This window comes from Rhodamnia argentea, chromosome 5, assembly GCF_020921035.1.
Source record: "Rhodamnia argentea isolate NSW1041297 chromosome 5, ASM2092103v1, whole genome shotgun sequence".
NCBI lineage: Eukaryota > Viridiplantae > Streptophyta > Magnoliopsida > Myrtales > Myrtaceae > Rhodamnia > Rhodamnia argentea.
This window is the reverse complement of record NC_063154.1, coordinates 5240823-5254048: the sequence shown is the minus strand read 5'-3', so window position 1 is coordinate 5254048 and position 13226 is coordinate 5240823. Positions and strand designations below refer to the sequence as shown.

The window sequence follows — 13226 nt, the reverse complement described above, 5'->3', positions numbered from 1 at the left end:
TCCATGCAGAAAAACGTTTACATGCGACGACTTAAATTTTGATGAAAAAAGGCATGGTCTAGGAAACAGGAAAATGTCCGAAAATGGCATTTGGGGACGACCATGTTGCCAGAACTTTATCCCTGCGAAGCGACAGGCATTGCGTGCGTTGAACGACGGTAATAATTGAAGTTTTATTTATTTCGCAAAAAAATAAATATTTTCAAACATAATTTCTTGAGAATAATTATTTTGTATACAGGATAATTGCCTTACATTTTTCCCTCTTTTTTTTTTCTTTCGTTCTTGTCAATTTCTACTCTAATTGGCGAAGAAATGGTTATAAACAATGATGGAAAGATAATGGTCATCACAAACCTTAATTGAAAGAAATAATGCATAACTTATCAAGGCTCGAAAAATAAAATTTATTTGTGATTTCTTAGTAGCTTAAAAGAGAAATTGATGAATTGCTCGTTAATAAGAAATATATATATCATATAATTGCTATCTGCCGATATGGATTAATTTGGAAATACCTGCTTCTTCTATTTTGGATGAAATTATGGGAGCAATTAAACCATAATTAGCTAATTGCGAAATCAAAATCACCGACCCAACGACCTACTATTAGCAATATTAAACCAAGAAATGAAAGTCCTTGTCAACAAAAAGAATCGTTAGTTTGGTGAAAATTAATGAATGGACTTTGTTTCAATCAAGGGCTTGAAGTGACTGAATTGTCTTAAGTAAAAACTTTTGCTAGGCCCGCAAGCATGTGACTATTCTATTCGTCAAAAGAGGGGTATTTTAGTCAAAAAAAATTGCAAGTATAAATTTTTTATTTTTCACTTTTATTTTTTTCTCTCTTCCCTCCCCGACCATTGCTGGGCCTCGTCGATGGCCGACAGGGGTCACCGGCCTCAAGCAAGGGCCGCCCTCGACAACGTGACCCTCGCCCGATTTGGCCAGCCTACGCCCTTCTTCGAGACTAATATAACCATTGCAGGTTTTTATTTCAAACAATATCCACTTCAGGCTCTCATTTAAAATTTTCTCTTGATAAAATGATGCAGAAGTCATTATCGAGAAAAGCTTCTTATGAACTATAGTAATTTGCTGACCCGAAAATCCACCTTTGTATACGTAGACATAAATTTCACATCTGAATGAGCCTACCCTATAATGAAAGAGCTTATTGTGTTACTTTTACAGATAATAGGTAGGCGGATTGGAATTTTGATCTAAAATCGAAAAGAGCACAATCAACTTTTAGATTATGTCCATATGGATCAGATTTATAGAGGTAGGAATAAACTCTATGTGACCGATATTTGTGTAATAAAGGACGCGCATTATTGTCATTCAGAAGATTTCAAGTCCATATTTGCTTCTGTGTTATAATTTCGACCATGAGCTTCTAATGCGTTACTATACAAATCTGAGAGGTTAGAATACTAAATAGAACAAATTAACTAATAAGAATAGAGTAAAAGATAAAAGCAAAATTGTGGTTATAAAAAGAAGAGCAAAAATGCGTTAATGAAATAAAATTTAACCTATCTAAGTGCTCACGTATAGACGAACACTATGAAACTCAGAAAAATTCGAGTACCCTAAAGAAAAAATTGCAAAGAATTAGAGCTGAGTATGGTACAAGATGGGTTGGGTCGAGATTGGATCGGGTGCGAGTCGCTAAAATTACATTATATAAAAATGGGTCAATATAAGTTAAATATGTTAATTTGGGTCGGGCCATTTTTAATCCGACCCAAACCCGATCCGACCCTGCTGGCTTGGCGGCACTAGCGTTCTTGCCTGTGCCCAACAAATTTATTACTATTATTTTTTTTTTAATATTTTCAGTTTAGGATTTAATTTCTCATTGGTAAAATTTTATGGGAAAATATATCATACATTTAATCCGATATTTTCACTAGATTTATCTTTAAGTAAATCCTACATCTGCCTTTTCAGCTATAACTTTTAAGGAAATGTGAGTAATTGGAAAAAAAAAATACTCTATAGCATTAAGTGTATCTTCAATCTAATGACTTTTGCCCCAAAAAAGAAATGTTATTTTCGTTTGATTCTTAGTTAAATAATGTGATTGAAATAAGCAAACTAGATAGTTTAAGGGACAAAAACAGTGTATCGACTTTATCAATTTTCAACTCAATTTCAAATCAAGTGCAGCTTAAATAAAATTATTTTCTTTGCATTACTTCTAGGCATATTTTTAACAGATAAAAAAAATGAAAAATAAACGTATCAAATAACAGCAACATTAATTTTTTCAAAGTTTGCTGAATTAATACTCATTAGTCAAATGCGGATCATGTGGCAAAACTATGTTGTGTGTCTCACGACGTCATATTCACAAAGACAAAATTTAGCATGAAGTGGTAAGCACATAAGCAAATTTAATGCACAAAGACGTAAATTTACACTATAAGAGAATTGGGAAATTCTTCAACGCCATAAAACATGTTTTTTTGGGTTCATAGCTTTTAAAAAATTGCAAAGCTTTGAATATTATTTCTCTTGATATATGCAAAAGTTTTACTTGTTTCTATTTATACGTAGACAAAGTGTCTTTTTGTCTGTAGTATTGCTGATTAGAAAAGAACTCGAAACAGATAACTTTTCGGAAAATCTACACCAATTTACCATACCTTAATCAATATGAAAGATTTCCACGAAGAGTATCGCACCCAGAGTTCTCTCCTTAGCTGCTCTAGCAATGCATATTCCTCGGACTCATTGAAACACGACACAATGAAAATCATGTAACAGTTTTAACTCCTTTGACAAAGAACTTGTATGTAAACGTAAGGATGTCGAGAGACTTCAATTATGCAACCGAAGATAGGTAAGCCTACGTTACATCATGCAATTAATGCTTGAAGAGTGCTCGAGCAATTAATGCACAGCCTTGTGATTATATAAGCAAGCATAAGTTCCTCTGAATCGTGACATCCATTAATGAAGAGGACATAGCAACGAGGGGTTACTGGGATCACGAGACAATCACTTGAAAAGCGAATGAAAGTTGTCAATCGGTAGTAAGAGAGTTCTCCAAGCTGGAATGAACAATCCCAATATACATATCTACGAAATTTCTCTATCTCTGTACCAATGGCAATCTATGTTCAAATGCTTACAATCGCGATGGAGTAGGTGCCTGCAAAATCAACAAGACCATCATCATTGCAATCGCATGTAATCTGTTCAGTCATGAACCAACAGAAAATCAATGTCGGTTTTCTTCAACTTCCTCTTCCATGGCATCAAATGGAGGAGTGGATGGTGGGAACCAAATCCGATCCTACGTATGGAAAAGTTGGAACTTAGGAACTCGGTCAAGCCGAGTTTTCTTCTCATTAGCAGAAAATTTCTAGGGAAAGCACGATCACAATTAGAGGTGTGCAACCGGATTGGATTTACCCGGAACCCGGATCGGCCCACCCGAAAAACAGGTTCGGAAATCGGTTCTTGCTCAAACCGGTCCGGGTTTCTATTCTAATTTTTGGGAACCGGTTGAAACAGGTCCGGTTCCTGGTTCTATGTGAAGACTCACCCGGACCGGTTTTAGAACCGATTTTTAGTTACTTAAAAAAAAAAAAAAAGAAACCCCAATGTAGTGTCCAAATAACTATGATTTTGATTTTATGCTCGTGGTGTTTGAGTTTTTCTGGTACTGGTTCATGCGCGCTTAATGTGTTATCTTTTAGCATGTTATTTGGATCATACAATTTCAATTCTTTTTTAATGGGTACAACGAAAATTGAAGTATGATAGAAAGACTTGCATCATGTTAATTCAACATTCTCGAAGATCATTGTTGCTTTTGGTGGATTGCAACTTTTATTTTTTATATCAGGATTTTTTGCTTTTGATGGATTATACTATTATTTGTTATTATTTTTTGGATTGTTGCTTTTGGTGTATTATAATTTTTTTTGCTCATTTCATCAATGCTCATATTATTTTGATAAAAAAAAAGGAAAACAGGTTCTCGGGTAGACCCCGAAATCGGACCGAAAAATAGGATCGGTTCCAAAACAGGTTCCAAGACAAACATGGTCGGTTCTTGGTTCCAAAAACTGGGAACCGATTATAACAAGATCGGTTTTAGCATCTAGGTCTAGACCCGGCCCGCCCGACCATGCTCACCCCTAATCACAATACCGACTCTCACAAGGCCATCGTTCAGCAAGATGACACAACTTTGTCTTGTCAGGCAAGATCACAACCTCGATGTCAGGAAAGTGCAACCAAACCAATATTCAATTGGCAAAACAGCCAATTATCATTTCACCTGCCTGAGAAATGGTAATCGTCATTTGGAAAAAGGATCAAATTGCTAAAACTATTGTCAGCATCTTAAGTGTCGACAAAGCCTGCGCTCCGACCAAAAAAATTGAGCTGCAGGTGAATGACAAGTCCATCGTTCAGGATTATTATGTACACCAGGAAGCCACTAGAAGGTAGAAAGCACAGTCATTTGTTCTTCTTGTCATCGGTCTTAATAAGCTGAACGGGGGCTGCGGGTATTCTGATCCACCATTCTCTCATTCGCCTTATCCACCTGTTGGTGCTTTCTTTCCTTAACGGCATCTCCCGCGTGAAAACTTCAAGAAAGGCTAACAGAATCAAGTACCTCGGGGGCACAAAGGCAAAAACCACAGCCATGATGATCAACAATAGGGCAACCCTGTCCGTGGCCTGAGAGACAAAAGTATTTGACTCAGTCAAAATAATACCACAAATTCTATCTTAGGATTGAGTTTCACATATAGATATATTATGCTCCAAATGCTAGAACCAATCATTTGATCAAGATCAAAGACACGTGTATATGAAACCTTCGCAGGCCTGAGGTCAGCAACAGCATAGTTGCAGTTTCAAAGAAAAACTGTCAATTATATTGGGTAAATGCTCCCTAATGGCTCAAAGAAAAACTGTCAATTATATTGGGTAAATGCTCCCTAATGGCATTAACACCTTCAGGGTGTTAGTTTTCTTTATTTATAATGACCCTGTTTCTAGTTCAGACAGAAGGTCAGCTCCGCTAGATCACTTTGTTGGCTGGAGAGAGAGCGAGAAAGACTACAATTAAAGCAACTTTCCATCACTCAAAGCCAGGTCAAGGTCTTGTATTGAAGTTACGCTTAAAGGCTCCTAAGGCTTCATGGTCATATAGCTCTCACTCAATCTTTCATCATCAGACATGATGATCAAATTGAAGTATACTGAGTTGTATGTCCCATGAATTGTTAAACATTTTTTCACTTATAGCAAAGTCTGTATGCCTGCCTTGAATTGTAAAACTTGATAAAAAAACTCTTAATTATTAAAACTTGAATGCACACAGAAGTTGAATTGGAAGGAGAGAATGCCGTAGCGACGTATGTTAAGTATGTTAACTTGTGTAGATAGACAACATATGGAGTCAAAAATTACACAACACATGTAGAATTATAATAGAAGGATGAAACCTTCGAGCTGACCAGGTCTGTAGGACATACAGAAATCATCTAGACAATGCGTCCACTTAACAATTTAAGCCTTTTATAATTTCATCATATATTCCTCTATCAGGCTCACCACTCTTTATGCAGACTAACAGTTTGTGGCCAAAGACGAAGCTGATTTCATATATTCCAGAGAGTAGAATCTCGAGGCAGCACATGCTCAAGTCAAGACAGTAAAGACAGTACACACAGGTTAGAGTAAAAAGTGATGCTCATGCATTTATTGTGTCATGTTTGATCATCCAAAAGATTCATAGAAATATAAGTACATAGAAAATTTGCTTGCACAACTTTGACCTATGCACAAAATATAACCTTGACAAGTAAGACACTTTGTGAGTAAAGATGATCTATACTCGTACACATAGTTATTATAGAGTTCCAATTTCATAAAAGTTGAGCATGGCTTCAGGGCTATACCTGCGGAATTACAGCAAATAAGAGTGCTCTTATCTTCAAAAGAACAATATTTGCAGCTTGGATAAGTGCCTCAACCTGGCTGACTGCATCTTGTAATGTCAATAGCTGCTCAACAGTGTTACGACTTGGAGGAGGTCTAACTCTGAAAGCTTCTAATGGCTTTCCCCTGTTAAAGTACCTTCTCCACAGCATGACAAGGGCAAGTGATACCAAAAAAACTGGAAACACATACTGAATCCATCCCCTGCGTCAAATAGAAGTTCTCACATAATTTTGTCATCAAAATCAAGGCAAAATGTCATCATGCCAATCTGAAAGCATAGATGAGTTGGACATCACGACTCTCACTCACATAGTGTGACGCCCCAATTCTCGCAATATATTTAGTCCTATCAACTTGCTTCACTGTACCTTTTCTACTTACGGAGTATGTTAGTCCTATTAACTTACTACAGTTGTGTCACGAAGAAACCTTTTAAAGAGATCTAATGAAACCTTTTAAAGAGATCTAATTCAACCATTTCCACTAACCCAAGAAAAGAGAAGCTTGAAGAGGTAGCTTTAAAAACTTATTGTGATTAGCACATGCAAATCTCCTGATTTTGGTTTCAAAGATTTTGTATGGATATTATGAGTATCTAAAGTGGTAAATGAGATGAACATAAGGTACAAGCGACTAAGTGTCAGCACCACTAATTACTGCATTTACACCAAGCATTCATGAAGATTCTTAACAGGACGCAATAAAGCTTATTCTACAATAAAAGGAAAATTATCGTTAGGCAGCCTACCTGTGTATCGTATAGCAAACTAACACGAGAAATACAATTGACTTGAGAGCGTCTTCCCATGATGCCAAACTCTGAAGATGGCTAGCCAATGCGATAACTGGGAACAGTAGTTCCTTCAAAAAAACATTATCATTGAGAACATTTTCTAAGAGAAAATCTCATCAACCAACTTATACAAACATCCAACCAGCCATACAGCTATGAGCATATTCACAAAAACATGGCAAAAAGTTAATGAAAAATCCACATTATGCAATCACTGGGCTTAGGTGGTGCATCAATGATGAATGCAATTTTACAAGGCATAATGTGTCTTTGCAACTTTGTTTTGACCAAGTAACTTATAAGGCTCACATCTACAGTATATCATTAAAATGTGTTGTTCCTCTAACTGGAGAAGTGAGAGGAACATTAAAAGAATAGCGACACAAGATGCAAGTTCTCTGAGTATCAAAGTGAAAATGTATACCATTCAGTAAGCTAATCAGTCAACTGTATTTTTCACTGTATTCATCAAAGAATATTGCAATAGAATCAATTTATTAACCTTCATCACAGCAACATTTGTGTCGATGCCCTCCACTTTGACTTGGTCTACAGTTGCCTGAGCAGCTTCAGCCCTTCCAGTATCCAATATCGAGTTCTTCAGAGCTGTCTCCAAGGGATTGATTTCAGCAACACAAACATCTCCTACAGCAACTAAATCAATATCCAGTTTTATCTGTTTTAGTAAAGTTAACCCGAGTCGATCAAGTGCCATGACGGACACAGGGGAAAGAATTTTCTTCTGTTTTGTGAAGGGACTTCCGGAGTCATCATGACAAGGAGCATCAACTTTTACAAGTTCCAAGTGAATGGCCAATGTTTCCAAGATTACATCTCCCCCTGGAAGACTTTCAGCCAAATTATATGGAAGTATCGTTTTGTAATTGGATGGAAATATACTAAAAGCTTCCTTAATAGCACGGTATCGGAAGATGCCTAAAATAGCCCTCGCAATTGTTTCTGCTCGCTGTATCTCTCGAAAATTGTTCTTCCTGGCAAATCTATGTGCACGTAGAACCTCGAAGCATATGTCCAACCAATAATCCCGGCGGGAGCTTCCTTTCAGTTCAGGAAATTCCATGTAAACAGGCTCCACTCTGTAAATAATAGTTGAGAGTTGTCGGCTTTAAGAAGAATAGCTTACAAAAGACATGGAATGAGAAGCATCTAAAAAATCCATCGAAATCTCAATGTGATGTGCATTAAGTAAACATACACAGAGGCTGACTTGTACATCACAGCTCTATCAAAGAGACGAGCGCCCAATGGTCCAGTTAATTCAGGCTTTATGACCTGCTTCATGTCAGTTGCCAGATCATATCTAACAGCGTTGTCATATACCCCAACTCCCAACGATTCAAAATAGAGAGCATAGTTGGTCAATGTCAAACGACCTACCAAAAACAAAAAAGACGAAATTATGATAGCCAGAAGAAAATGTTTGAATAAGATGATAACCTAGCATTCACAACACAAAACAGTCATATCTGTGAAGGTGTGGAAGGAAAGTCCAGTTTCGACCGCAATCTACAGTTTTCTGTACAAGCCTGCAATATAAGCAACACACATAGAAGAGTCCCCCGAGAACCCATTCTACAGTTTTTCTTTTCCAAAAAGCTATCCTCCACAACGGAATTAACTGAGAGCCTTGGGTGATGAAGAGAAACGGAACAAAAGGGTTTATTTTCCCTGAACTCCACTTGACATGGTCTTCTGCTCACAGAGATAGTTAACCAGCAACACCAAGCAACCTAGAAAAAGCTCCAATTTCTCCATCTTGGACATGTATCTAAAACTAACATGCTGGTCTCTGTCCTAACAGTGTATTAGATGTTTAGCTGGAGTTTGTGGTAGTTAAGTCCCACCAGTCCTAACATCTAGGCCTTCCCCTTGAATTCACCCTTTAAAGTTCGAAGCAACATTGCCAGTAGAGCGGTACCTTAACCTGTGTTTCAAAATCCATAACTACTATATGGGAATAAAACCACTAAAATAACTAATAGAAAATAAAAAATTGAAAGCTGAAGTATGTGGGACACATATTTCGTTTAGTAAATTTGAAGCCCCATTACAAATGGAAGCTAAGGATAAGAAGCAAAAGTTTCTAAGGCTGCAGGATTCAATCCTCAGCCAGAAGTGATCTTGCAAGTAAAAGGTCCATGATTGTCGAATTCCAGCAGCTACTACAAGACAAATCATCATCCCTGGAATTGATTTCCCACTAGCAAACAGATGACGATCCACAGAGTCAACCAGGTTACCCAACCTAACATAAACTCTCACAACTCGATTGCCAGGATACAACTCACCAGGCCAAGCTGAGATACCAATGTGCTGCAATACAGGTTGCAGAGGAACAGTGCCATCTATGTCAAGAATAATCTCTCCTTCAGCAAGCTGGAAATTAGAAAATGTTGGTCCCGAAACATTCTTTGCAGCCTTAATCACTCTGCATAGATAGAGCAATTAAAGTAGTAGTTCACAACCATTTGCTAGTAAACATCCAATCCATCAAACGAGATGCAAAATGAATCTGTAACACTTGACATAGTATGTAAGGTGCCTCTAATGTATTTGTTAAAACTACATTCGTCTTAAATGAAAAGAAGGAAACAAGATCTTTCTCAACGGCCGCGAATTGAAAAGTCTTGCTTCGCATCTTGAAAAGCCTTCTTAACATAACATGGACATCATTAAGAATTAGAGCAATCAACTAGATAGTACATTGAACATCAGATATTATCAGTAATTAGAAAATTGTAGTTCCCAAAAATCAACTTTCTGATCCCCTTCCATTTTCAGAGCCTGCTCTTACTGACTTTTTCATTGTCAGCCACATGACACTGTTACCATTTTGGTTCAATTCTTTTCACCTCCTAGTACTTTTGGCTGTCCTCCATCCGGTCATCATCCCAATCCTGCTAACAAACCTGAGTAGTCAGATGATGTGTGTATAGCTATTGACTCCTACTTTGAACAATTGTCTCATTCAAACACAAGATATAACTTTATATCTCCAATGAACTGTACCAAGTTTCAAAGGATCTAAATGACCGTCTTCCTTCTATGCTTCTCAGTCTGTTTCCTAGACACCCTCCTTGCCCGGATCTCATGGTCTTCTGGAGTGTTTACCTTCCCCTAACAACTCAATCAAATCGCCAGTCCAACATGCAGGTGCTCCAATGGAACGACCTTCAGGTTTAGAGATAATTGATTTGACCATGCCTAAACAACACGATACAGCTGTCTGTATGGTGAAACTTTATGCAAACAATTTGAAGCCCTTACTAAAGCTAACTCTGATTGATTGATCTGATTAATCCACCAATTGTGCGCTAGTTGATGATCTTTCTATATTTTCGTGCAAAATATATTACACTTGAAGTACACAAAATCACACTAGCAAAGTGTATCTGGTACATGTTGTCTTTTTGTGCTTTGTTTATGGGTTAAATTAGCAAAAAAAGCCTATCAGCTGCATGATGTTTGAATTACCCTTGCAAAACAAAAACTAGATCCAGCATTATCTGGTTGATCCGTATGATTCTGTTAGGAAATTAAACTATCCAGACCAAACCCTAGAAGGGAATGAAACATCAAAGTTCTGTGTAACAATTCTGGCAAAAATTAAGTAAATTGGCAGATGAGTCATGGTACAAACTATAATGGCTAGGAAAGCAAGAAAGGGAGCAAGTCTTTACTTATCGAGACTTCGAAGGTACTTGTCATACAAAAGAAAATGAAGCCGGTTGCACGAGGAGCCTGTGAGAGCATAAAAAAGATTCTTGACGGTTATTACATCTGCAATGGCAGAACAAGCTGGAGCGATTCGTGCAAATGCATCGATCCCAGCAGTTTTCTTGTTTTCAACCTAAAGGAGTAAGAAAACAATTCTCAATTTTACATTTTGCCCTACTATCAACAGAACTATTGTGAAAGAAGTAGCCTGACAATTGGCATTTAGCAAGACACTGGAGAACCATGCAAGAGTACTGCGCACCTGAACAGCCATAGTAGTTGAGGCAGCATAAAAGAGTGACCATCCATCACCATCTTCTGCTTCTTTGCAAGTAGTTGTTTCCTGCAATCAAAATTATCAAAGTCAGTTGTACGGAGCATAGTGTTCCAGTTTCATCAAATCACCAAAATGAGGATTTGAACGCCCATAAAATAACTTAGTTGACGTTTTACAAATATCGATAGGTTATCAAGCAACTTGTCTCACTCACTTCACTCGCCACATCCGGGGACTCCCAGGCAAGCATCATATCAAATGTCAAGTGGCGGAACTCCTTGTCACCCAAATAATCAGGAGCTTTTGTTGCCACATTCATTGCCTTGTATGAGCAAAACTCTACAAAATTCCTACTGTAGAGTGAAGGTTGCCTAGCACTTTCAGGTATCTCTTCATCAAAATGATGACACAGTTCTTCAGTGGAAACTTTAAGGATCCTGAAAATAAGCAAACGGATAAATCAAATCAATTTCGAAAAGCAGCCAATCAGGCTAATGGTTAGGTTGAGGTAGCTACACAAGTGCAAGACTACAATCCTAAGAGTGACATTTTTATTTTGAATGCCAATACCACTTTTTATCTATCTCCTTAAGCCCACCTGGACTCACCATTAAGGTCCCCACTCAAGTAGAATCAAAGATAAGCAGTGGCATATTCCCGGAGCACTGAGGATTATTAAATCAGAAAATGCAAGAGTGAGTATTCAAGATTGCATATGAGCCACTTTCCAGGATTAAGTTAAAGCTCCATATCTGAAACAACACTACAGTCTGTACTGCCGCCCCCTCTCGAAAACCACTTCTCTCTCGAGAACATTGGCCCGAACCATCAAAGAGCAAGAAACAGCTGACTGATCGCCAAAAACACATGGACATACTCATGTCTGCACATGCATGCGCACATTAGAAACAGCCGCCTAATTCCCTGAACATCTTCTCATCTTCTCTAAGTCCACCATTGTTTAGTCAGCACAAATAAAAGACCTAGGCGAAGGGACAGATGACTTAACACTCAGTTATGGATGCTTTTCGGCAGCAACTACCATGTGCCGTAAACATCAAGAAAGTGCGAACAGATAGGTTCCTGACAATCTCACGCACACGTTTCAGCAGCAACTACCATCTACAAGCTTATGTGAGATGTCAGTCACTGCCCGATGCTAACGTAGGCCTAATATTTTACCTGCTTTTCAATCCCAATCACGGCAGAACAAGTCATCATACATTACGGCTGCTGTCGCAAATACAATTTCACAAGCATTCCTAAGTCCACACAAAATTCTCAACAACAAAACGCATGTCGCGGCATAGTCCGGACCTAAAGCCACCACTTCTTCGAAACATTGCGCACCAAGTAGCACAAACCTCTGCCGTCATCTCGACGTACATTCAATGGATAGAAAGTTCGCATCCTAGGAACGCACATTCACTTTCAGTCGCGAAGAGAGAAGGAAATCGGAAGCGCACTCACTTGGAACAGCGAGACACGACGGAGTTGGCGATGGGAGAGAGAAAGGGGAGGGGTCTGGGGGAATCGGCGTCGTCTTCGGCGCCCGATTTCTTGCGGAGGAAGAGGGACTTGAACGAGGTCCGCTGGCTTCTCATGAAATTCTCGAGAAGCGTCCCCATCTTTTTGCCATTGCTATGGCCGTCGCCGTCGCTGTTGCGGTCGTCGTCTACGTCGCTTTTGCGAGGGACGACCTCCATGCTCAGGCTCGAGTCGCGAGCTCTCGATCTTCGTCTTCTTCGTGGGAAGGCGCCAAACGAAAATGCGTTGCGTGAGATGTGGCTGTTTCGCTTTTCGATGCTCGCTCCTTGGGAAACGAAAAACACTTGAAAGTGATATTATTCTTTTTTTTTTCTTTAATTGGGAAAATTACGCTGGACATAAAATAATTTAAAAGTCACGAAAAATTTCAAATTGATGCACTTACGATAAATTTATCTAAACATTGATACGTTTGTAATAAATTTAACCTTTATTTATTTTTGTCAAATTTTACTGTCAATTTGCTGAATTGGATGATACGTGATAGTTGACAGGGTGTATCAATTTGTGATTTTCACCCTCAATTTGTCATATGTATACAAGTTTGAGATTTTTCATAGTATTAACCTAATTAAAGAAAATTAACAGAAAGTAAATCTGTCACGGGTAAACTAACTTAAGATTTTTTATGGTAAAAAAATTAGTTTGTGATAAATCTGTCACATGGATATCGGTTTGGCGTTTTTGATGGTTAAAATCGGTTTTGGATAAATTTATCGTAGATGTATTAGTTTGAGATTTTTTGTGATATTAACCCAAAAATAAAATTCATCTAATATCACAAAAAAAAAATGTAAACCAGTGCTAATTTTTTTACCACAAAAAATCTCAAACTAGTATACTTGTGAAAAATTTATCCAAAACTAATTTTTTTATCATCAAAACCCTAAA

At 38.0% G+C, this 13226-nt stretch overlaps 1 protein-coding gene across 1 annotated transcript; it reads right to left on the bottom strand.

Annotated features, from left to right (window-relative positions):
- Window positions 1–4305: 4305 nt before the first annotated feature.
- On the bottom strand, window positions 4306–12547 carry LOC115750947. The gene is made up of 10 exons (XM_030688579.2): window positions 12258–12547; window positions 11002–11224; window positions 10773–10853; window positions 10474–10643; window positions 9082–9221; window positions 7989–8166; window positions 7275–7869; window positions 6728–6840; window positions 5937–6180; window positions 4306–4707 (listed from the first exon to the last, which is right to left on the bottom strand). The coding sequence occupies exons 1-10, from the start codon at window positions 12491–12493 to the stop codon at window positions 4483–4485; spliced, it is 2205 nt and encodes a 734-aa protein (XP_030544439.1). The 5' UTR covers window positions 12494–12547; the 3' UTR covers window positions 4306–4482.
- Between the last annotated feature and the right edge of the window lie 679 nt (window positions 12548–13226).

Coding starts and splice junctions, on each gene's coding strand:
- LOC115750947 (XM_030688579.2), bottom strand. CDS start 12,493: ATGGAGGTCGTCCCTCGCAAAAGCGACGTAGACGACGACCGCAACAGC. Junction 11,225..12,257: donor GTCGTGTCTCGCTGTTCCAA/GTGAGTGCGCTT, acceptor GCTTATTTTCAG/GATCCTTAAAGTTTCCACTG. Junction 4,708..5,936: donor TATTTGCTGTAATTCCGCAG/GTATAGCCCTGA, acceptor TTTGTCTCTCAG/GCCACGGACAGGGTTGCCCT.